General features: G+C 36.1%; 1 protein-coding gene across 1 annotated transcript in view; it reads right to left on the reverse strand.

Annotated features, from left to right (window-relative positions):
• The window catches only part of LOC109279733 (serine/threonine-protein kinase Nek10-like), a 62,019-nt gene that overhangs the window by 8,206 nt on the left and 30,546 nt on the right, over window positions 1-23,267 (reverse strand). The window contains exons 5-9 of the mRNA XM_019474469.1: window positions 18,336-18,519; window positions 18,161-18,247; window positions 8,860-8,908; window positions 5,520-5,557; window positions 5,262-5,402 (exon numbers count right to left, since the gene is read on the reverse strand). Coding sequence (XP_019330014.1) covers window positions 5,262-5,402; window positions 5,520-5,557; window positions 8,860-8,908; window positions 18,161-18,247; window positions 18,336-18,519 — 499 coding nt within the window. The remainder of the gene's footprint in view (window positions 1-5,261; window positions 5,403-5,519; window positions 5,558-8,859; window positions 8,909-18,160; window positions 18,248-18,335; window positions 18,520-23,267) is intronic.

Genomic DNA, 23,267 nt, shown 5'->3' on the forward strand with positions numbered 1-23,267 from the left:
AGTGGGCATGGTGGTGTTGGGTTGACGGTTGGACTCGATGATCTTAGAGGTCTTTTCCAACCTTTATGATTCTATGATTCTATGTTGCCTTGTAGTGATGTGTGTTGCTTTATCACAGCTACTTTTCGTTTCCAACATCTAGCAAGAGCATGTTTTCAGAGAAACCTCAAGAAAATGTGCAAGCAGCTATGAATCTCTTGGGTCTTCTTTACTTTGCATCAGAAAACTAGTGGTCTCTATTCTTTGTCATAAATTCCTCCCCACTAGACATCACCCTATCAAAAGGACATATTGATGGAGACTGTGGAAAGGACCTGTTATCAGCATTTTCCATGATCAAAATGACACCATCATAAAGCACATAAACAGCATTTTTCATGTTTAGAATAGAAGAACATCAATGCTAAGCAAAGAATAATGCTGTAAAAATTCCTCTCCCTGCAAAGGAAAGAATATAGACTATTGTTCTGTATTACAGACTGCATATTGCTTTTGCTTGTAAATTCCATAAAAATAGTAGTGTTGACCTGTGAATATAAAGGAAAAGTGGGTTTTAGAAACTTATAAATGCAAAGCTAGTTAGATATTGATAGAAAAATGCATGATGTTAAGCAAACCACAAAACGGGGTTATGCAAACCAGAAAAAATTAACACAGATTCAATTCGCATGTACATATGCATGTAATTATGAGTAATGCACATTACATATACACTATATGTAATGAAAATTTTATCCCCCCCGCCCCTGCCGTATTATATGGGATATAAAGTTGGCCTGTTCAAAGAAAAAGAAAAGACTAAGCAAATGTAGAAATTAAATATTTTATCAGTTTTGAAAAGTGTTGTGTCTCTTAATATATCTCCATATCATTTCTCTAAGCATTAACATTTCAAGTAGACTTGTTCACTAGACAGATCAGAAGATAAAATATTCATTGACTAATTACTAAGACATCACAAAGTTAAGATCCACAATAAGAAACTATTGGCATGTTGAGAAAATAACGTTGCTATAAGTTGTTTCTAATATTTTCTTCTAAAACAGATATTCAAAAAAACTTTTTTTTTAAACACATTGTATTTGAACATTCCCTTTAGCTATTACCTAACAACACGCATAATAGATACGCATACACAAATTCACAAACAGTGCACACACAGGCTTATGTTTTCATAGAATCATAGAATCATTAAGGTTGGAAAAGACCTCTAAGATCATCGAGTCCAACCATCAACCCAACACCACCATGCCCACTAAACCATGTCCCTAAGCACCTCATCTACATGTCTTTTAAATACCTCCAGGGATGGTGACTCAACCACTTCCCTGGGCAGCCTGTTCCAATGTTTAACCACTCTTTCAGTAAAGAAATTTTTCCTCACGTCCAATCTAAACCTCCCCTGGCACAACTTGAGGCCATTTCCTCTCGTCCTATCACTAGTTACTTGGGAGAAGAGACCGACACCCACCTCGCTACAACCTCCTTTCAGGTAGTTGTAGAGAGCAATGAGGTCTCCCCTCAGCCTCCTTTTCTCCACGCTAAACAACCCCAGTTCCCTCAGCCGCTCCTCATCAGACTTGTTCTCCAGACCCCTCACCAGCTTCGTTGCCCTTCTCTGGACACGCTCCAGCACCTCAACGTCCTTCTTGTAGTGAGGGGCCCAAAACTGAACACAGTATTTGAGGTGCGGCCTCACCAGTGCCGAGTACAGGGGCACGATCACTTCCCTAAAGTTTTAGTGCTTAACTATTTATTTGGGTATCCAAATGTGATCTTTGCTAAAAAGCATCCATCATACCCGATGACAATGACACTACATTTTGTAGTACAAACTCTGAAGTAAAGAACAGAGTCAGTTTGGAATTAAAAGGAGAAACATGACTTTAGAATTAAGAATATTGCAGTACTTCAAACATTTAGGCTTCCTCGTATCATTTTTATTAGATTATTGTTGATTTTATTTAGATATGTGTGAATTAATTATCATGGCAAGGAGCAAGAAAGCTGAATTTTTCTTATCTTATGAAAATAGTGAGTAGGTGTAAACCTGTTCCTCTTCCTCTAAAGCTAGACTACCATCCTATGTCAAGCAAATCCATGTACATAATGTATACTTTTCATAGACAAAAACACTGCAAAGGAAGTCATGTATGAATGGAAGCTATGCTTTTCTTTCAGCAAAATAAATTTAACACAACAATATTAACCTGTTTATTTACTTCTGTGTGTTAAAATCAGGTTAAAAAAATATATCAGCTATGTGAAAATATTTAGTTCTTGGGATCAAGAATTGAAAACAAGAGGTGAAAGTGAAAGTTCATTTCCCCCTTTGAACTACTGTTTGGGACTTACAATCACAGCCATTATATCAGATATGGTCTTGGTCATCCAGAATTTGAGACAGATATACTTGTCTGCTGTAGGTACATTTTTTCTTGTAGTACAAGCAGCTTGGTGATTAAAAGACCGTGCTCTTTTTCTGAAGCAAAACTGCCCTAATTTACCAGCAAGTAATATCAAATATCCATGTGATTTGTCTCCTGCCATATTCAATGACATATTTGAACAATACTAGCCAAAGGCAGCTTGATAAAAAGCAAAACCAAATTCACTTGACTACCTAAATGAGTGAGCATTACTTAAATTTTACAAAACACAGTAAACTCAGTACTGATTTGTGAGTATTATACCTAAAAGATTGACTATATTTTGTTAACTAAAGAGCATTATGAACTTACCTACTGAACCAAAAAAAATAGATAATAATTTATTTGTGTTCCATGGAATAATTTTAATTCCAGCCATAAGAAGCAATAGAGAAATACTGCTGATCAAGCTTTAGGTAATTTAATAGAATTAGGACATAGAAGCAAATATTATGTATTCTACAAACTGCAGATTTATGAAATATCATTCAGATTTTAAATATAACAATTAAAACAAACAGAACAGCTTGATTCTTATTTACCTAGTGCTCCTCTATCATGCTTTGCCTGCTGAGAAAGAGTATAGAGCCAAAACTAAATCAGATTCTTGAATTTTTATGTGGTAAATCAGTTGTTATTTATGATTTTTAATCGTGTATTTAAGTCATACACACTGTCAGACTCAGAGATTAAATAAAAGCTTATCAGCAGACTGCCACTACAAAACACTTAGTGTATCACGTAAGAACATTAGTTACCAAAATTATCTTTCCAAGTTGAGTATTAGACCTGGAAGCTAAGCAAAGAGGTTAAGTCCAAGTACTGAACTTCAGCCAGCAGCCCTGTACCTCTCTTAAATGCAGTTATCTCTAAACTACACTTCAGAGGGTAATTTAGATCCATACTCCAAAATTTCCTAATACAGAAACACCCTGAGGATCATAAAGTCTTATGTACTGATTTACATCCACCTAAACTTTTTTTTTTTTTTAAATTATCTGGTATCAAGAATGAAAATTCTACTGAGAGGGAGATGAAATCCAAACACCAAAATGAATTAGCCCACAACTGAACTATTACCATTTTTTCCTGTTGAATCTCTGTGCTGGCTACTTTAACAAGAAGTAGAAGAGAGACATTCACAAACTGAAGTGTCTAGGGACCAACCAGATCTGAGCTGCACACTCACAGAAAATAGATATAGAAAATGTCATTCTCTATCACAGAGACACACATTTCTAGTAGGATCAGGAAGATAACAACATCATTGCCATTGTTGGATTTTTTGTGGCAATGCCTTTTGGCAGATGGGTTGAGAGAGGCAAGTGAAATTTAGTTCAACATTTTTTCCCTAAGTCTCCTCTTAATAATGAATAAGAGGAAAAGAAGTCTTGCATTTCCCCTGAGCCATTTAAGGAAGAATTTAGGTTGGTCTTTCTGCTCAAGGTGACAGTGGAAGCCATGCTATAATAATCTAAAATATTATATGCCATGAGAAGAACGATTTTGATTTAGCTCTTTTTGCCTCATTTTCACCTCTCTACCAACTGTTTCAACACTGCTGTATTCAATCCCAAAATAAATAGTGTGATCTTGCCGTTACAACCTAGGAATCTTCAGTTTTTATTAGGTCACTGATAAAAACTTTACTTCCCTGACATGTTACCTTTCTCACTGCTCCCTGTTCTGTGGTATTTGACTTCTCCTTTGCTGTCAATGGCTTGTATTACAAAACAAAAGCAAATAAAGGGTGCCCTTTCTTTTGTGGGTCTTCTCAGATTTTTTTTTTCTGAATAAAAATATGCTTAGAATTATATCAGCAAACAGAAAGGACCGAGTAGGACATAATATGGATTTCCCTGTTATTCAGTGTATAGAGCTTTCTCTATTTTCTAGTTTGACAGCAACAATACGACTTACCAGTTGAGGAGGACCAGATGTAATGACTACTTGTAATGCCTATGTGCTTCAAAGACAGCTAGAGAACTTTAGGAGTTCCCATAAAGTCCATGTACTCCAGACCACTCCACAATTATATTTTTTTAAAATACAGAAGTATAGCATTATTTGGGGGATGAGGGCATGTGTGTGTGAACAGGCTGCTGAGGACTTGATCAAAACTTTTAATAGTTTTACCCAAAAGGAAAACATTACTGACAAAAGATATCGGATTTCCGCAAATTACCCACAGGACTGAAAATATTAACAAAGGCTAAAGTGTTTGTCTGCAGATCATTATAGCTCTGATACATTATGGCTGGATAGGGCGTGTAAACTGTATGTTGGTATTATAATGGCACTCTTCAGTAAACAGCATTGAAAACTGCTGAAAGTGGACAGCAAATTTTGATTTGTACTGCATAATTAAAATTCCTAATACAATTTTATATCAAAAAGCTGTGAAATAGAAGTTAGTCTAGAAAAAAGTACTTTGTTATGAAGATCAATATTTCAACTGCTCAAAATAATTTTCTTTCAACTATTATTTGAAATATGCATTCTGAAATCACAGCTTAGCAGCTTACAGTATGTGAAGCTTCTCAGTAAGAAAGAAAAGTATCTCAAATGGAAAACTTGTTTCATCCATGATGATGTATAAATACATGATAATTTACAAGGGTTCTATGAAATATTCCTTTCATAGGAGAAATTCCCATTACATTCAGCAGAAGTTTAGCCAGGATAATGACCATTAAAATAAGGTCTTACTGACTTCCTATTGGAATTAATATTTTTTTAAAATTCCTTAAGGATATTTCAGATAACATATTTGTATCTGAAATGTAATTATCTCCTTTTCTAACATTTCAAAATATAATTATTAGATAATACCATGATTTTTCATATTGTAGAGAACTACAACTGGAAGACTATGAGACTGCCACCCTGTCATGAATGAATCTTCTATTTGCGTAGTGTGGGCCCCATGCATCTGTGGAGGCACTCTCAAGAGCAGATCAATAGGCAGTAAAGCTGAAGAAATCAAAGAGGAGATACTCTATATGCAACAGGAGAATAAGGTTTAAAAACTTGGAAATTGTTAGGTTTAATTTAAGTTAAAGCTTGATTTTGTTGTAAGCACAAAATTACCTGGTCGCAGTCTTGATCCCGGACTTTCAATATAATCTCTGTTAACATTTAAAAAAAAAAAAAAAAAAAAGAAAAAAGAGTAGTTTTAATTGTGTTTGGCATCAATGACTGTAGAGGAAATATCAGTACTCCCTGAGTCCTTCTCATGTTTCCTCTAAAGGAAATCTGTCCAAATTCACTAGTTTTTAACTATGCATTTGTAAGTCACATAAAGGCTGGCCCACTCTACATGTCCAAAATAGAATGACTTCTACTAAATAAAAGTTAGACTCCATTCCTTTCCCTGCTCAGTTTTTAGTCTGGAAAGTACAAAAACAGTAGACAGGATTTTAATATTTAAAACTCAATAATCCGCTAGATTACACATTATTTTGCACTTGTACAGCATGTGCTGGTTTTGGCTGGGGTAGAGTAAATTTTCTTCATAGTAGCTAGTGTATGGGGCTATGTTTTGGATTTGTGCTGGAAACAGTGTTGATAACACAGGGTTATTTTCATTACTGCTGAGCAGTGCTTACACAGAGTCAAGGCCTTTTCTGCTTCTCACACCACCCCACCAGCGAGTAGGCTGGGGGTGCACAAGAAGCTGGGAGGGGGCACAGCCAGGACAGCTGACCCCAACTGACCACAGGGATATTCCATACCATATGACGTCATGCTCAGCATATAAAGCTGGGGGAAGAAGGAGGAAGGGGGGGACTTTCGGAGTGACGGCATTTGTCTTCCCAAGTCACCGTTACGCGTGATGGAGCCCTGCTTTCCTGGAGATGGCTGAACACCTGCCTGACGATGGGAAGCATGATGGAGGCCTGCTTTCCTGGAGATGGCTGAACACCTGCCTGCCGATGGGAACGAGTGAATGAATTCCTTCTATTGCTCTGCTTGCGTGCACAGCTTTTGCTTTCCCTATTAAAATGTCTTTATCTCAACCCATAAGTTTTCTCACTTTTATTCTTCTGATTCTCTCCCCCTTCCCACCAGGAGGGGAGTGAGCGAGCGGCTCTGTGGTGCTTAGTTGCCAGCTAGGGTTAAACCATGACAAAGGACGTTTCAATTAACCCATTTTATGGATGGAAAACATAAAGAATAAAGTCATTATTGTCTAGTGGATAAAAACAGGAGTAATAAAGCATACAGTACTAGTAAAGTGTGTGTGTGTGGGATTAATGTTACATCAGCAGGACAGCAATACCTCAATGTCAGAACTATAGGTCCAGATGTTTCAGTGCTAGCTTCTGCTCTATACTCCACACAAACACTGTCTCAGCGTTCAGATTTCACTAGCTGAGATAAGCAACAACAAATGGATACAGACAAATGGGAAACTGAAAGAACCAATATGATGTCCTGATGGATGGCAGCCTCAACAGCCCTAGCATGGCAAGAATTTGTATATATTTTTTAGGCAGTAGGGAAAATTACAGTTGCAAGTAGTAGTTATGAAGACAGATAAGGAGATAGTTTTGCTAATGTTTATGTGAGGGGCAGAGGTGAAGGAAAAAACAAATGTGTTTGCTTCAGCACTCAAGCATTAGGAAGCTGCCATTACTGACTGCAGCAGGACTGAAACTGGAAAGGTAGTGAGTGATAAGTGACAGACTGGATGGTGATATGCTAAGAACAACTCTGAAAGCAAAAATAAAATATTGCGTTTGAAGTGATAGGAAAAACACAACCAGTAAAAGGATACACACAGAAGATGGCAAGGTTGAAGGCAGGGCTGTAGAATTGAAGGTAGGGCTGTAGAAATGTTCCTCGCAGCAGTGTTCTGAATGGACATTTGAGTGACTAGAATGCATGTATCAAAACCAGGAAAGATGTTGCTTGCATAATAGCCTTATGAACCTAAGCAAGAGTTTTAGCAGCGTATATTGATAGGAAAGATTATCTCTTAGAGGTGCCAGGCAGAACAGTAGGACATATTCTGAATGCAAGAACTTTGAGAGATGCACAAGTTAAAGCAGATGTTCAGATGTCAAAGTATTGGTGAGGATGGATGTTATTTTTGAGAATGATCAAAACCCAAGCTAATGGGTAGGACTTCAGGTTCAGGCAATTATGACATTCCTTTTAGTTATGTAGTACTCAACTGTATGGCCACATGACCATGAAGAGATCTTACATAGATGAGCAAAAATTTAGTATAGACTGAAGGAAATACATCTGGTGTATACAGCTAAATTCATGATTTGCAGCATGATTTTGCAGGTAGATGAATAAGTAGACACATTTGTACATGCAAAGACACAATGCAGGAGAAAAGACAAGAAAATCAGTGATAAAGCCACATGTAACATCCAGAGGAAATTAGATGAACAGATAAACTAGTATCCTTCTGAATGGTCCTTAAGAATAGTTTCAAAAGATAGGGGAAGAATTAGAAAAGGATACAGTCAGAAGAGTCAGAAAAACATGATTTTAAGAAGACAAAGATAGCGCCAATAGTAAATAGCAGATCAAGAAAATAAAGGAACTATGACTTGGAAGAGGTCACTAAACAGCTTAGTAAGAGTTGCTACAGTAATATTCCTTAAGTAAAAGCTGGATCAAACAGCGTCTGTGGAGAAACAGGGGGGAGGAATCAATGCCATTATTATAAACACTTACCTAGTTAAATTAAAGGTAAGATAAAAAAATTGTTCAGGAGGCAGATGGAGCCAAGAGTGATTTTGGGGTTTTTTTCCAGATGTGAAAGAAAAGCAGAAATGAAGAAACAGAGTCCATAAATAAGAGTGGGGCCAAGGAGATCAGAAAAAATAATGGTTGGTCAAGAATGTGTTTGATGCATTTCTGAATAAATAACAGAATAAAAAGGAAAGACCTTTAGAAGGAGAATGGGGATGGCCATGCCATATTCTGTTTTGGTTTATTTCCTTTTTGAAAGAAATGAGGAGGACTCCAGAATTCCAAAAATAGATATCTACGTTTATATAGAAGGTCTAGAGGAGTTCAAAGGGACAAGATACTACTCTACACTATCAAATGCACAAACACATTTTTCTATAGAAAAACAGCCACTTAAAAATGCAAAACCAGAATTTGGCTAACCAACTAATGTCAGTTTAAGCTGATGTAGCAAGGTCCACTTTTAAAACTATTTATCAGTTTAATGCCAGTCCTCAAATTACTCATGTAAAGCTTATGTGTGTGAACACCCTTGAACAATATCCTCAAGCAGACTAAGTGTCATAGGCTGAGATAAAATGAAGTTGTAATGTTAAGTACTGAAATGTTTCATGAAGGCAATCGCGCAACTGTTCCACTGTGAAATGACCCACTGGAATTGATCATAACAACGGTCAATTATATAATCTATATTAAAATCATAAATCGTACCTACCTAATCTGAGGTTGTCTTTCAGGAGCACTAAAACTTCGTTTAATTATACCTGAAACAAATGTATAAATATTATCTCTACATTAAAAAAAATATATACATACATGTTAATATTTTCTATTCCCCAGACACGATGTCAAAATAACTTTTAAAAAGCAGTGTTAAACAAACTCCAAACCCCATTTGACTATGGAGTTGCTGTTTGATGTATCAAAGATTTGCTTGCATCATAACTAAAATCTCAGCCCCGCACAGTATCTTAATAAATACTTTCAGAATTTCACGGAAACTAGTAACTTATGCTGACCGGATGTCCACAGAAGATGTATGTGGATTTGCATTAAATAACTACCTCGGTTACTGCTACCACTGTAGCCACAACATTGTCTCTAGTCTGGATAAAAAGCTAGAACATTTACCCACTTTCTCAGAGGAACTTTGATGGGTTGTCTAAACCTTGTTCTACCAGAATTTTATTGCCACCATCCTATTAGCTAACTATTCAAACTACTACATATGCAATACCTTACTTCTTAAATAATCCCACTGATTTTAAGACCTTGAAGACAGGGGTATGACCAGTTTTTGGTCAAACATCTAATCAGCAATAAAACTGAACCCAAACTTTTATGTCATTTATCGCGTAGTGCCAAAAAATGTGGAGAAGGAGGGGTAATGTTTGATGATATATTTATTATTTATGCACTTGGAAAGCATTGTCTTAAAGCAAGTATTTGTCAAGCATTTGTCTTAAAACATTCCTGTAAAACCATTTCTTTAATGGTAATTTTGACATATGAGACCACTCTCTCCTACAAATGATATCTCACTTTGAATAAGTGTATGTGTAAATCAAAAGATATTTCAGCTAACTGAAGGTCTGAGTAGTAAGATTAGGAAATTCTACAATTTTCCAGTACAATTAATGCATTTTAATATAATACCCTGCATCTTTGTCTACATGAGATGTTTTTCCACACTAGTAACATCACAAGCATTATCATAAAACAAGAACAGAGGCATCTAATCACTCAAACAGTAGCTAAGAAAAAAAAGATTTTATGCCAAACTTACACTAGTTTTCCCATTGTTGGTCTTGTTACAGCAGTTATATTAGTTCTAGAGCAACAGTAGAGGACTTCCAGAGAGCAAACACATTTCTGAGAGTCTTAAATCTTTTCTTTGTGTTCAAACATACTTTTTGTTGTGCTCTGAAATATAGTGCCTCTATTTTTCCTACTTTTCTGAGATCCTCTGAATTTAAAAAAAAAAAAATCCTGAAGGAGGCTGGCATCTGTCACACAGAATTCACTTTAAAACCAAAATAAATGATACATCTTTAGGCCAAATCTGTCTCCCTAAAAAGAATACAGACAGACAGACAGAACGAAAGAAAAAAAACAAACAAACAAACAGTATTTTATTCCTTGCTAATGCTTTGCTTAGCAAAACAAATATTAAAACTCTGTAGTAGTTAGCCCAAAAAAAGGTTTGATAAGAGCAGGTGATTTACATAATAGCAAATAAACCAAGCCCTTATAGAAGCAAAGACACTTCAATTAACTTTAACACTGAGACAGAAAAATAGATAGGAAAATACAGTATCCAGTGTCTAGAAAGTAAACAAGGCCTTTGGAAATGAAAAAATATGATTGTGCCTATTCAAGGAATAGATATTTTACCTGCTTAGGGTGCAAACACAATACAAATACAAAAGTAGAAGCTCTGACTGAACCTGAATCATGTTGTTTGGGGTAAGGATTTTGAGTTACAACCTCAGGCTCTCTGTTATAAAGAAGACTATTATATACTATGGGAATATATGTGAGAAAACCTGTAACAGAAGCCACTTGGCTAGAAAGCTAAGTTTGAACACAGCTGTTTGCTAGAATTTTAAAAACAGCTTCCCTTTCAAAGTATTCATATACAAAATTGGATTTGAAATATACTTTTGGCTGTTTCAAATAAATGGTCTCTCTATCAGTAAAGGGCTCATATCCAAATTTTCTTGATCAGTCTGATGACTCACCACATTTGACTTGCTAATCTGCCAGCTTATGAGTATATTTACAAGTGCATGATATTTCACACCAAAGATACTGTCTCACCATACACTGTACATGGCAGAGATGCAATATTTTCTGATTCATATGCTAAAGTTAGGAAAATACTTATTAATGCTAAAAAAAAAAAACAAACCAGAAATCATGATGCAGAACATCAGTAAACAATAGCCGACACCCTTCAGTGCCATTTTTATTGCTTATTATTATGTTAGAGACCCACTGAGCAGTTACAACTGAGAGAGAAGTCTCTTTATGAAAATACATTGAAATAATTTCTTCAATAACTAAGCATGAGGAGACTCAGACATCTAAAAATCATTGTAACAAACACATTCATGTGTGTATACACACACCCATGAACAGTAATGACTTTAGTTAGAATCCTCAGTCTTTTGTGTAAGAGTTATGCTAATCATACAAAGTCAGACAGGGAGTAAGAAACAACACAGATGCGTAGGAAAGTTAATTAACATAAGTCATGGAGCACATAGTGCATAGTTCAGCCCAGGGTGTTACCTGGACTATATTTCCTCATACCATGGTTCCTCCTTTGACATGGATGGGAAGAGCACAGCAACATACGTTTTGTTCAAACGCCTTGCAAGAGGGAATTTCTCAGTTCAAGATGTTCTCAAGGAAAATGAAATATAAATCTTCCATCTCTCTCCTGTTCTGTGCCCACCCTTGTTGGAATGTGAAAGACACACAAAAACCAAAGCTTTTGATTCTCATCAGCCTCCCTATTCTGCATAGCTCTATGAAGATATATATATCAAATGAGGCACCAAGCATTTTTCTGACTGCTACTTTGGTCTTTAACAGCTGATGTAATTAAAGCAAATTCTAAAGCTTTAACTTCATAACATGCATTGACATCAGTGCAAATCATACAAATACATTCTAATATGCAGTTTAGTGTTTTTTCCCTTGCAGGCTCCTAACCATGTAATTTCAAGAAAAGAGCTTATAACATGATACGAGTTCAGAAAAACCTGGGAAGACAGTAACTTTTGCTTTGGCGTTCACTTTCACTTCACTGGTACCTAAAAAAACCTCTGAAAACCCTTTCAAGTTTGATCAGACTGATAGGAAAATTGAATCAAGATTTCATATTAGCAGAAAACGTCAATCCATTTCCTTGAATGAAATGGAAACAATGGAAGTGTTTTTTTGAATGACGGCTTAATAATCTTTTCAGGAGAAAAGTCAAACTACCTTTATTTATACAAAATACTCTTAGTAAGCTGCCCTTTAAATCACTGTACACTAGAACAGACAGTCCCAACCATGTTAATTAAGCTGTTTTGCAGAGCAAACAGAATTAAGTTTTTTGCTCATTAGCAGTGACTACATGTACAATGTACAGCATTGTCATAAACATACTTTAAGCTTAACTCAAGCATCATATATCATATAACCAGGTCTTGGCAGATCTTGTTCTAGCTGATGTCTTCAACATAGTCCCATTACACTGAGGCCTCAAGAGAAATCTGAATCTTAGACAAAGTCAGTTTGGGAAAAACAAGCCTAAAAACACTGTAAGATCTCCAAAATTCTTCACAGACAGCCCATTGTGCAAATTATGGGTTTCTTGATGCAATAATTATTTTCAACAAATTCCTAAGCTTTTCCCCACACAAGCTAAAGAACCATATATAGCAGATGTGAGATCTTACCCCTAAGACTTACCAAACTATCTAAATGTCTTATATAAAGAAGAAATATCTTCTCAAATCGTCAGATCCACCAAAGAATACAACTAGTCTGAATTTAAAAAAAAAAAAAAAGCTCTGGGAAACAAAATTTGCAAGATATAAGGGAGGAGATGCAATATTTTCTGATTCATATGCTAAAGTTAGGAAAATACTTATTAATGCTAAAAAAAAAAAACAAACCAGAAATCATGATGCAGAACATCAGTAAACAATAGCCGACACCCTTCAGTGCCATTTTTATTGCTTATTATTATGTTAGAGACCCACTGAGCAGTTACAACTGAGAGAGAAGTCTCTTTATGAAAATACATTGAAATAATTTCTTCAATAACTAAGCATGAGGAGACTCAGACATCTAAAAATCATTGTAACAAACACATTCATGTGTGTATACACACACCCATGAACAGTAATGACTTTAGTTAGAATCCTCAGTCTTTTGTGTAAGAGTTATGCTAATCATACAAAGTCAGACAGGGAGTAAGAAACAACACAGATGCGTAGGAAAGTTAATTAACATAAGTCATGGAGCACATAGTGCATAGTTCAGCCCAGGGTGTTACCTGGACTATATTTCCTCATACCATGGTTCCTCCTTTGACATGGATGGGAAGAGCACAGCAACATACGTTTTGTTCAAACGCCTTGCAAGAGGGAATTTCTCAGTTCAAGATGTTCTCAAGGAAAATGAAATATAAATCTTCCATCTCTCTCCTGTTCTGTGCCCACCCTTGTTGGAATGTGAAAGACACACAAAAACCAAAGCTTTTGATTCTCATCAGCCTCCCTATTCTGCATAGCTCTATGAAGATATATATATCAAATGAGGCACCAAGCATTTTTCTGACTGCTACTTTGGTCTTTAACAGCTGATGTAATTAAAGCAAATTCTAAAGCTTTAACTTCATAACATGCATTGACATCAGTGCAAATCATACAAATACATTCTAATATGCAGTTTAGTGTTTTTTCCCTTGCAGGCTCCTAACCATGTAATTTCAAGAAAAGAGCTTATAACATGATACGAGTTCAGAAAAACCTGGGAAGACAGTAACTTTTGCTTTGGCGTTCACTTTCACTTCACTGGTACCTAAAAAAACCTCTGAAAACCCTTTCAAGTTTGATCAGACTGATAGGAAAATTGAATCAAGATTTCATATTAGCAGAAAACGTCAATCCATTTCCTTGAATGAAATGGAAACAATGGAAGTGTTTTTTTGAATGACGGCTTAATAATCTTTTCAGGAGAAAAGTCAAACTACCTTTATTTATACAAAATACTCTTAGTAAGCTGTCCTTTAAATCACTTTACACTAGAACAGACAGTCCCAACCATGTTAATTAAGCTGTTTTGCAGAGCAAACAGAATTAAGTTTTTTGCTCATTAGCAGTGACTACATGTACAGCAACAGAAGTTGCCATAAACATACTTTAAGCTTAACTCAAGCATCATATATAGGAAAACCAGGTCTTGGCAGATCTTGTTCTAGCTGATGTCTTCAACATAGTCCCATTACACTGAGGCCTCAAGAGAAATCTGAATCTTAGACAAAGTCAGTTTGGGAAAAACAAGCCTAAAAACACTGTAAGATCTCCAAAATTCTTCACAGACAGCCCATTGTGCAAATTATGGGTTTCTTGATGCAATAATTATTTTCAACAAATTCCTAAGCTTTTCCCCACACAAGCTAAAGAACCATATATAGCAGATGTGAGATCTTACCCCTAAGACTTACCAAACTATCTAAATGTCTTATATAAAGAAGAAATATCTTCTCAAATCGTCAGATCCACCAAAGAATACAACTAGTCTGAATTTAAAAAAAAAAAAAAAGCTCTGGGAAACAAAATTTGCAAGATATAAGGTAGCTGCCTGCAGTTAAGCCCAAATTTTGAATGAAACTACTAGCTCCAGACAGCAAGTAACATTACTGAATGGGTATTTATTTCCTACTGTGTTTGTTGTTATCCTCAAAAATAGTTAAATTTGGAGCTAAATGATGACCTAAACTCAGAGCCCAATCATTTGCTACATACAACATGCAGAGTTCCTATTTTGAGAGTATCCTAGTTCTAGAAATCCCCAGTATTCAACTGGATACTTTTGACTGCTTTGAGCATTACCTGCACAAGACTCAAGTCCTGGCACTGTGTAAACAAGTCGTTTTTCATAAAGCTCAAAGAAAGATATAGGAGACCCTTCTAGAGTTACATCACTAGAATATTCTTCTGGCAGATCTGCGGTCTCTTCATTCCACAGTAACTCTGAATACTATTGCATTGCAGAAATTTTGGCAAGAAAAGGAGTCCTGAATCTCAACATCTTTACTTATTGGTCACAAGTTAGATAAGTTCAGAGATTCCTCCAAATACTGGAAACATAAATTATGAGGTAACAGAAAAACTCCTAAGCAAGATACAGCACAACAACTGTACTGCGTGTTGAGACTTCTTAGCCTCATGAAAAGCTAGTAGCTGAGCAATTCTGAAAGGGACCTATCGTATGCTTACCTTTTTATTGTGAGGAAGGTCAGAGGACAAGTACATAAAATCCTAGGGACTAGGGTTTTCTAATAGCATATTGTACACAGAACTAGTCTTTCAATGTATTTAGGACACTGTCCTGATGGCAGTGTAAATGAACATGATTCAAGGAAACAAAAAATATTTTCCAAAAAGTGTTCCCAGACATAGAGTAAATTTTTAAACTCTCTCTCACCCAACTGGCATAGTAGCTCTACTGGACTACAATGCACTAATAGATACCGCATATTTTCCTGCTATTTGGTTTACCAGCAGAAATGCAGCTACAGTTACACTGTAAATCAAAACCAAGTAAAAACCCCTTAAATATGACTAAGCTAAGGTAAAGTTGGGAACCTTCTTAATTTTAAGATAAGAAAAATAATGCAACTAATAAGCTGTAATCATCCGATCACTCTTTGTTGCTTTTTGACTCAATATGTCCCTATCCTCTGTCAATCTTTATCATTTCAAATTGTAAGGACTTCAGGGAAAAAAATCGCATCTCACACTACTGCCTCTATGCTTCCAAAATGTGCAGAATCTTGCTCCTGTAGGATTCATCATTCCAAGTAGCATGAACAACTATTCCAGAATCTACATACCCTGCATTTGGCAATCTTAGGAGTTGTTAAAGGAGCTGGTCTTGTAGAACTACATTGTCTAGACTAAGAACAATAATCCTTTTCTTAAAGCACAGGGTGTGTAAAATCATTATGACAATTAGTGGAGTACAAAAAAAGCTAACCACTACTACACTGTCACTCACACGCACACCAGCTTCTGTGCCACTGAACAACTTGGTATATCACACCTTTTTACAAAATACCACCCCAGTTTTAAAATAGAGCAATATTTTTCTACATTTGCAGATCATGTTTTCTCTTAAAGTGATGTGATGGCAGCATGATTAAACAAACCCTTTCAAGACCCTGATCAATACACCCGTAATCGAAACTCACAATTTCATGTTAGCAGTTTCCAAGTTAGCTAGATGTAAGTTGGTCACATTTTCCCATTGCTTGACAAAACCATGGCTGATAATTCATACAGCTAGCCATTTATTAGCAACAAATGGAGCATAACCCAAGCAATACCCAAGTATCCTGAATTTATAATACTTTTTTTAAAAGCTATCTTTTCTTTTTCCCTGAAAAAAAGAAAAATTTGCCAGCATTGATTACAACTGATGTACAACGCTAACTTCAACATTAAGTAGAAACTACAGATGATCTAAGAATGTATGACTGCAGAATTATTTTTCTGAAAAAGCAATCCTGAAGTATCTATATACCAATTAAACTCTATGCTGGGAGGAAAATGGGCAATGACTTCTAGAAATGCTGATTAAAGTTACTGGAATTAATAGGAGCTGACTGGATCTTTCCAGTTAAAATATTTCATTAAGTCAAAGGAAATCTGGCACAAAAATATTTAAATATTAGAAAAAGTTGATGTTTTGTTAATGTCCAAATCTTAATAAAGAAAAATTAACAACAAGGAAATAATTACCAATAACACTTTGGGTGTGGCAAGTTACAAACTACACAAAGATTTCAAATGTCTGTGTTCAATGCTGAACTAGCCCACAAAGAATTCAATTTCTGGGAGATGCACAATGTGTTATTCTTCAGTATAAACACCAAAATAGAACATTGCTTCCGCAGGCTGCTTTTCCTCAAGACGTTCCTTCTATGCAAGCCCCCTCCCACAGTCAGACTAGGCTTCCCTGTAAGCTTCTCGTTACTCTCTTAGCACAAGAAAATGACAAAGAGGAAGGGGGTTTTTTCCTTTTATTTATTTTTTTTTTTAAAGAAAACCTTGGTGATAAACTCAGGGCTGGCTAGCCACAGGTTCTCCAGCCTTTAGAATGGCAGGCTATCCAGTTACGATTAGCAAATCATATTAATGGATTTTAAGTAGAATTATCAAATCATTTATTTACCCTGCACTAATGGCTAGACATTTCAATTAAAAGCAGTCATATTTCTTCAGTACTTGGGCCAAAATCTGAAGAAAACCCAGCTAGCAAATAGCACTACAAACAGATAAAGTAATGTTATTCTACGTTTTTTGAAGCCTGGGACCCTGAAACAATAAAATTTGTTAATCTTCAGACAACTACATTCCCTTCACCATTTAAAAGGACAGTTTAAATCATCCACAGATTTTCTGTCAGAACTTCATGGGATGAATGGAAATATCAACTTTTGCTCAGGTCTAATATCAATCTTTTTCTTCTAGTATAAAATGCTCTTTGATTTTCCTTTAATCAGAATCCCATCCCATTTAATTGGTAGATCATGGTAGCTCAAAATTTAGCAGGTAGCTCACAGTGGTTGCAGATGTTTCACATCTCTTTTTTTTTTAATTTTCACACTCAGAATATAATCCAAAAAACTATTACTTAAGATAATACCCAACGCAGCTGGTACTTTCCTATCTGATTACCGTAAATAACTACCATAAATAACTACAGGCAGAATTAATGCTGTGTTTTGTCACATAATCCCTTCCTAATTCAAATCTAATCATTAAGCATTCCTTCAATTCCATTTAGTCAATTCATCTAGACAGCTAAAGCTTACCTCTTTCAAATTTCTTTTTTACACCCGCTTAACAGGGCACTGCATTTGTTCATTTGCATAGCATTATTGTTACCGAGACTTTCACACTGGCTTCCTTCTGTTTCTTATCAACGCTAGTTATCTTATGCTTCAAATCCAAAAACACTTTCTTTGTCAAGTTGCCCAATAGTATTCTAGTTTTCACAGGCATTACCTCAAAATATAGGGACAAACTACACAAAGAAAATGTGATGCAAAATGTATTATACTGGAAATGGCTGCCACAGAGGCACAGTTATTTTATTTTTCTTTTGCTTAGGACCCATAACAGATAATGAACTTGCAACAAATCATGAAATACCCTAATATTTTGGAATAAACAACTACTTTGCTGTTAGAAAGTAGTGTACACTTCATTCTTAAGGAATCTTACCAATAGCAGACTCTTTCAAATGACTTGAACTGGAGCTGCTTGAATTGTCCAATATGTCCACCTCATCATCTAATTCAGAGAACGTATCTGCACATAAAAATGACAGCAAAGAAGCTTTTAACCCACCTCTGACCAGCGTAATAGTACTTCTAATGCTTCTTTTGCTAATGACTACCTTTCTCAGAGTTCTCTAAAATGCTGTGATCCTCTACCAGGATTTCTTCATATGTTCTTTCCTCGTCTTTTCCACACGCAGATTGACAACTTTCAGCTGGGAGGTCAGTATTTTCTGAAAATTCTCTTTTGCAACTGGCTGCTCCACTGCTGCTGCTATGAAGACTCAACTTCTCATAATTTTTCTGACAACAATGAACAAAAAGGAAATGTTACATATTGTCCTTATCCAGCACTCATTAGAAAACCTGCAAATGAGTGTCACTTGTGTATACACACACACGCATAAAAATGCACTTTTTGTTCCCACTTAGCTGTTGGTCCAGGACTACATGGTACCTGGTTCAGCCACTGATTCTAAATTTAGAGCAAAACTTTCAAACTCTTAATCTAAACAATTTATTTCTAGCCTTTACATAAAAGGCATCTTTGTTCTTGAAGGTCTTTTCATAACAAGCACTGAAAGTGAAAAAAAAGAAACAAATGTCAGACCAGAAAGAAATACTGAACAACATAAAAAATAAAAGACTGGACAAAGATAGTAGGTTCCCAGATACAAGCAATGGGAGATTTACCCTCTTCTGGCTTAGATAATAAACAGCACACCAGTTCTGGACAATACAAAACCTGCACAACAGTCAAGATCATAGAAAAATATGAAGTGAACTTGATACAATGTGATGCCAGAGAGACTCCCCAAGACTGAACTGACCAAATGTAGCAAGGGGTTCTTCAACGAGTATAAAATTCTGCCTCTGCTGTCGTCATTGTTTATAGCTTTTCTGGAAAGCATAGAGATCCCTGATCCCTGTTATTGCTTCTATTTTAATGCAACATATTTTGAAAACAGACTGTTTCTATGATCTCTTTATATATTGTTCCAAGTCTTCTCATATTATTTCTGTTGTGCGTAAATAAATTCATGCTTGTTTTTACTCTATCTTGTCAGAGCAAAGTGTGATAAAGGAGAACAGGAGATAAATTATATAAACATACCAGATTAAACAAATGAGTATCTTTAATACTAAAGTAATTTCAGGAGATAATACATTCCTAAATGCTTATATTCTTCCAAGTGTGTCAAAGACAATTTGGCCTGTATCTAAGACAATATTCTTCCAAAGTCTTTCCCATGAAGTATTTTGACCTTATTGGGACACAGCAGAATGGGTGCATTCTGAAAACATTCCTCCTTCAGAAACCTAACTGCACCCCTGAGCACTGCGTAAGTAATTTCAGGAGATAATACATTCCTAAATGCTTATATTCTTCCAAGTGTGTCAAAGACAATTTGGCCTGTATCTAAGACAATATTCTTCCAAAGTCTTTCCCATGAAGTATTTTGACCTTATTGGGACACAGCAGAATGGGTGCATTCTGAAAACATTCCTCCTTCAGAAACCTAACTGCACCCCTGAGCACTGCGTAATGGTCTGCTTCAATTATTTCCCCATCTTTTGTTCTATTCCCAAAACTACAACTTGTAAGAGATGGCTTGTCAAGCTTTTCTTTTTAAATTTGGGTGGGAAAAGATCATTTTATACTGAAGTACTGGACTGAGCTTATGTCCAAGATGCCACAATAGCAGTGACTGCAGTGTAGCACAGCATGGCAACCACTAAGGATGACTCTCAAGCTCACTTAAAGAGAGTAGTCTAGTCATGACATATGAGCACGCTTATTGTGCCCTGAACAGTAAGTGCCCAATTACTGAAGAGAACCAATTCACCTGTTCTACATCAAAGATAACAAAGTAAAGGGAGAGAAGGGTCAAACTGCATGGACATTTCAAACTTAAAACTCCTTTCAACATTGCCAGTACTGAACCTTACACTCAAATGACTAATTGTTAACAATAACTTGTAAATCAAGTGGAGCTAAGGAAAAAAAAAAACCACATCAAAAAAACCACATCAAGAAAGAAAACCTGTTTGAAATGCCTGAACTGAATTCTGTAGACCTCATGATAAAAATAATCATCGTGCCTGCTACAGAAACTGTTCAGAGATCAGTGAAATGTATCCTAAAGCCTTAAAGCAGTTACATAAACTGTAAAGCTATAAGGTGTCTATACATAAAATCTGATCCATTTATATAATATCTGAACATAGAGAAATATAGTATGTCATTACTAATCTGAGAGTAATATATAAATTTACTATGATATATTTTGCCCTACCTAGACAATAGCTAACAATTTTCAAAAATTAGTGTCCTGGTTTCGGCAGGGATAGAGTTAATTTCCTTCTTAGCGGCTGGTACAGTGCTGTGTTTTGGATTTAGGATGAGAACAAAGTTGATAACACACCAATGTTTTAGTTGTTGCTAGGTAATGCTTACACTAGCCAAGGACTTTTCAGCTTCCCATGCTCTACCGACTGAGAAGGCTGGAGGTGCACAAGGAGCTGGGAGGGGGCACAGCCAAACTGGCTGGGCATTGGTCAGCGGGTGGTGAGCAATTGTACTGTGCATCACTTGCTTTGTGCATTATTATTATTATATTATTATTGCTATTATAATTTTATTTCAATTATTAAACTGTTTTTATCTCAACCCACGAGTTTTTCTCACTTCTACTCTTCCAATTCTCTCCCCCATCCCACCGCGGGGGGCAGAAGTGAGCGAGTGGCTGGGTGATGCTCAGTTGCCAACTGAGGTTAAACCACAACAATGAGATTAGCTACTGTTCTTTCTCTTTTGAGTAGGATGCCTGACTGATTTAGAAGGACAAAAGTACACTGACTGAAGGAGGCTGGGATGTGAGTTTAATGCCACTTCTGCTCAGCACTGGAGCAGAACCATAAGGACCTACATAAGAATATAAGGATATAAAGAACATAATTTTGGGAGAAGAGCATGGAGAAAGGATTCTCCAACACCTTGAAACAACCACTTCCATATCCTTGGAGAGACTTCTTTCAGATAGGCAGAAAGACAGATACTTATCCTTTGAAGAAATCTATTAAACAGTGGGATATTCAAAATATCGCAAACATTGAAACATGATTTAGATTGATACATATTCATTTGAACTGTGCTCATACCTACACTTTGTTCTAGAGTCCAGTATTTTACAAATCTTTCTGGAGGCTTCGTCAGTTGATCCAGTTTATTTTCACATTTTCATAACAAACTAGTACCTCAGTTTCCCCATGGGTCCAATTGTTCGCCACCTTTGTTGAAACAAACGCTGCCTTCTAATATAAACAAACCAGTTCAAAAGGAAATCTAAGGGGAAAAGAGTCCCTGTGCAAAAATGTTCAAATTATAAACCAATTAATTTTTTTTTCCAGAATTCATCTTTATGACTGAGCAAAAGCATCTCTGGAAACACTTGAAATTTGCATCCCAGCCATGAAGAAAAGCCTCTGTCTACAAGCTGAGACTCTTCATCCATACCCTGTACACTTGCACTGTCTCTCTCTTCACTGGTCACCGTTAACACTGTAAAATCAGATTTGCTTTTTTTTTGGAGAAGTGAAACCTAAATTGGTCTTTTTGACTTCCAACAGGAATCTAATTTTTTATAAATTGAAATTAACACTGTCAAAAAAAACCCAACTAGGTTTAACTAGAATAAAGATATTGATCTTTTGTTTAGCTCTGTTTTGCCATATTGCTGTCCAGATGAATTAACTTTCCTGTCTTCAAGAAATATAGAGCTCTCTAGTGGCATTTGCAAACGGTGTTTAATTATTCTTTTTTATTAGAGACAAGTAATTACAGCATTATACTAGTCAGTTGAATTTCTATTTCAAGAAAAAAAAAATAGAACTACTTCCACTATTAAACTATTTGTAAAAGACTAGAAGATAGCAATAAAATGAGTAACACCTAACATGAAATTGCCGGGGAAAAAAGCCCCATACTAAACCAATGTATTTCTTTTTGTAACAGGTAACAGTTCTTGTGCACTGGGAACAAGAAGTAGATGTTATTTATAATGGCTTTAGTCAGGCTTTTGACAATGTTTCTCATGACATCTTACAAGAAAGCTAGGGAAGCGTGACCTAGGCAAAGTCACGATCACTTGGCTGTACAATTGACCATAAAAATTGTACTCAACTTGGTAACTACTTTGAGTGTTTGTTCAACTGAAAATGGGTAGTGAGCACAACTTTTCAGGATCCCTTCTGACCTTGTTCCAAAATCATTCAGTGTTGTCGCTGAATTACAATGCTAATCTGTATAACGGGATAGACAGACTGCCTATTAAATGTGCATAGACTGTGACACATTCACATCATGTATCATATTACAGCATATACATCATACACAGAGTTGCGTCAATGCAAGTGAAAACAGGTTTCAAAGAAAGTTTTGACAAACCGGAGAAACTAAAAGAACTGATGAAGTTTAAACAGGGAGAATGCAAAGTTCTATGAGCAGGGAAAAACAACTGTACAAATGCAGAGACTGGGGAAGGACTGGTCAGACAGCACCTCTGCAGGAAACGATATGGGGATTTTGGTGGATCAGAAACGGAGCATGACTCAATGATCCCATGCTGTTATGAAAAGGTAAACATCATACTGGGATGTATAAAAAGAATCATCTCCAAGAACTGTGTAATCTTTGTACTTGGTACCAATAGGGTTCTCAGTTGGAGTAACTGAGTCCAGTTTTGAACACTACACTTAAAAAATTTGGAGAGACAGCAAAGGAGAGAAATGGGAATAATCAGAGGTCTACAAAACAACTTACAAAGTAAGACTGACAGGGTTTGATTATTCAGTCCAAAGAAAAAAAATTACAGAGGGGAGATATAACATATAAGAGAAAAGAAATAACTCTTACATATTTCCACTGTGGGGAGGACAAAAAGTAAGCAGCTTAAGCTGCAAAAAAAAAAATTTAGGTTAGACTTTAAGACCATCTGTCGTGGTTTAACCTCAGTCGGCAACTGAGCACCACGCAGCCGCTTGCTCACTCC

This window comes from Aptenodytes forsteri, unplaced genomic scaffold (genome assembly GCF_000699145.1).
Source record: "Aptenodytes forsteri isolate BGI_AS27 unplaced genomic scaffold, ASM69914v1 Scaffold9, whole genome shotgun sequence".
In the NCBI taxonomy this organism is placed as follows: Eukaryota; Metazoa; Chordata; class Aves; order Sphenisciformes; family Spheniscidae; genus Aptenodytes; species Aptenodytes forsteri.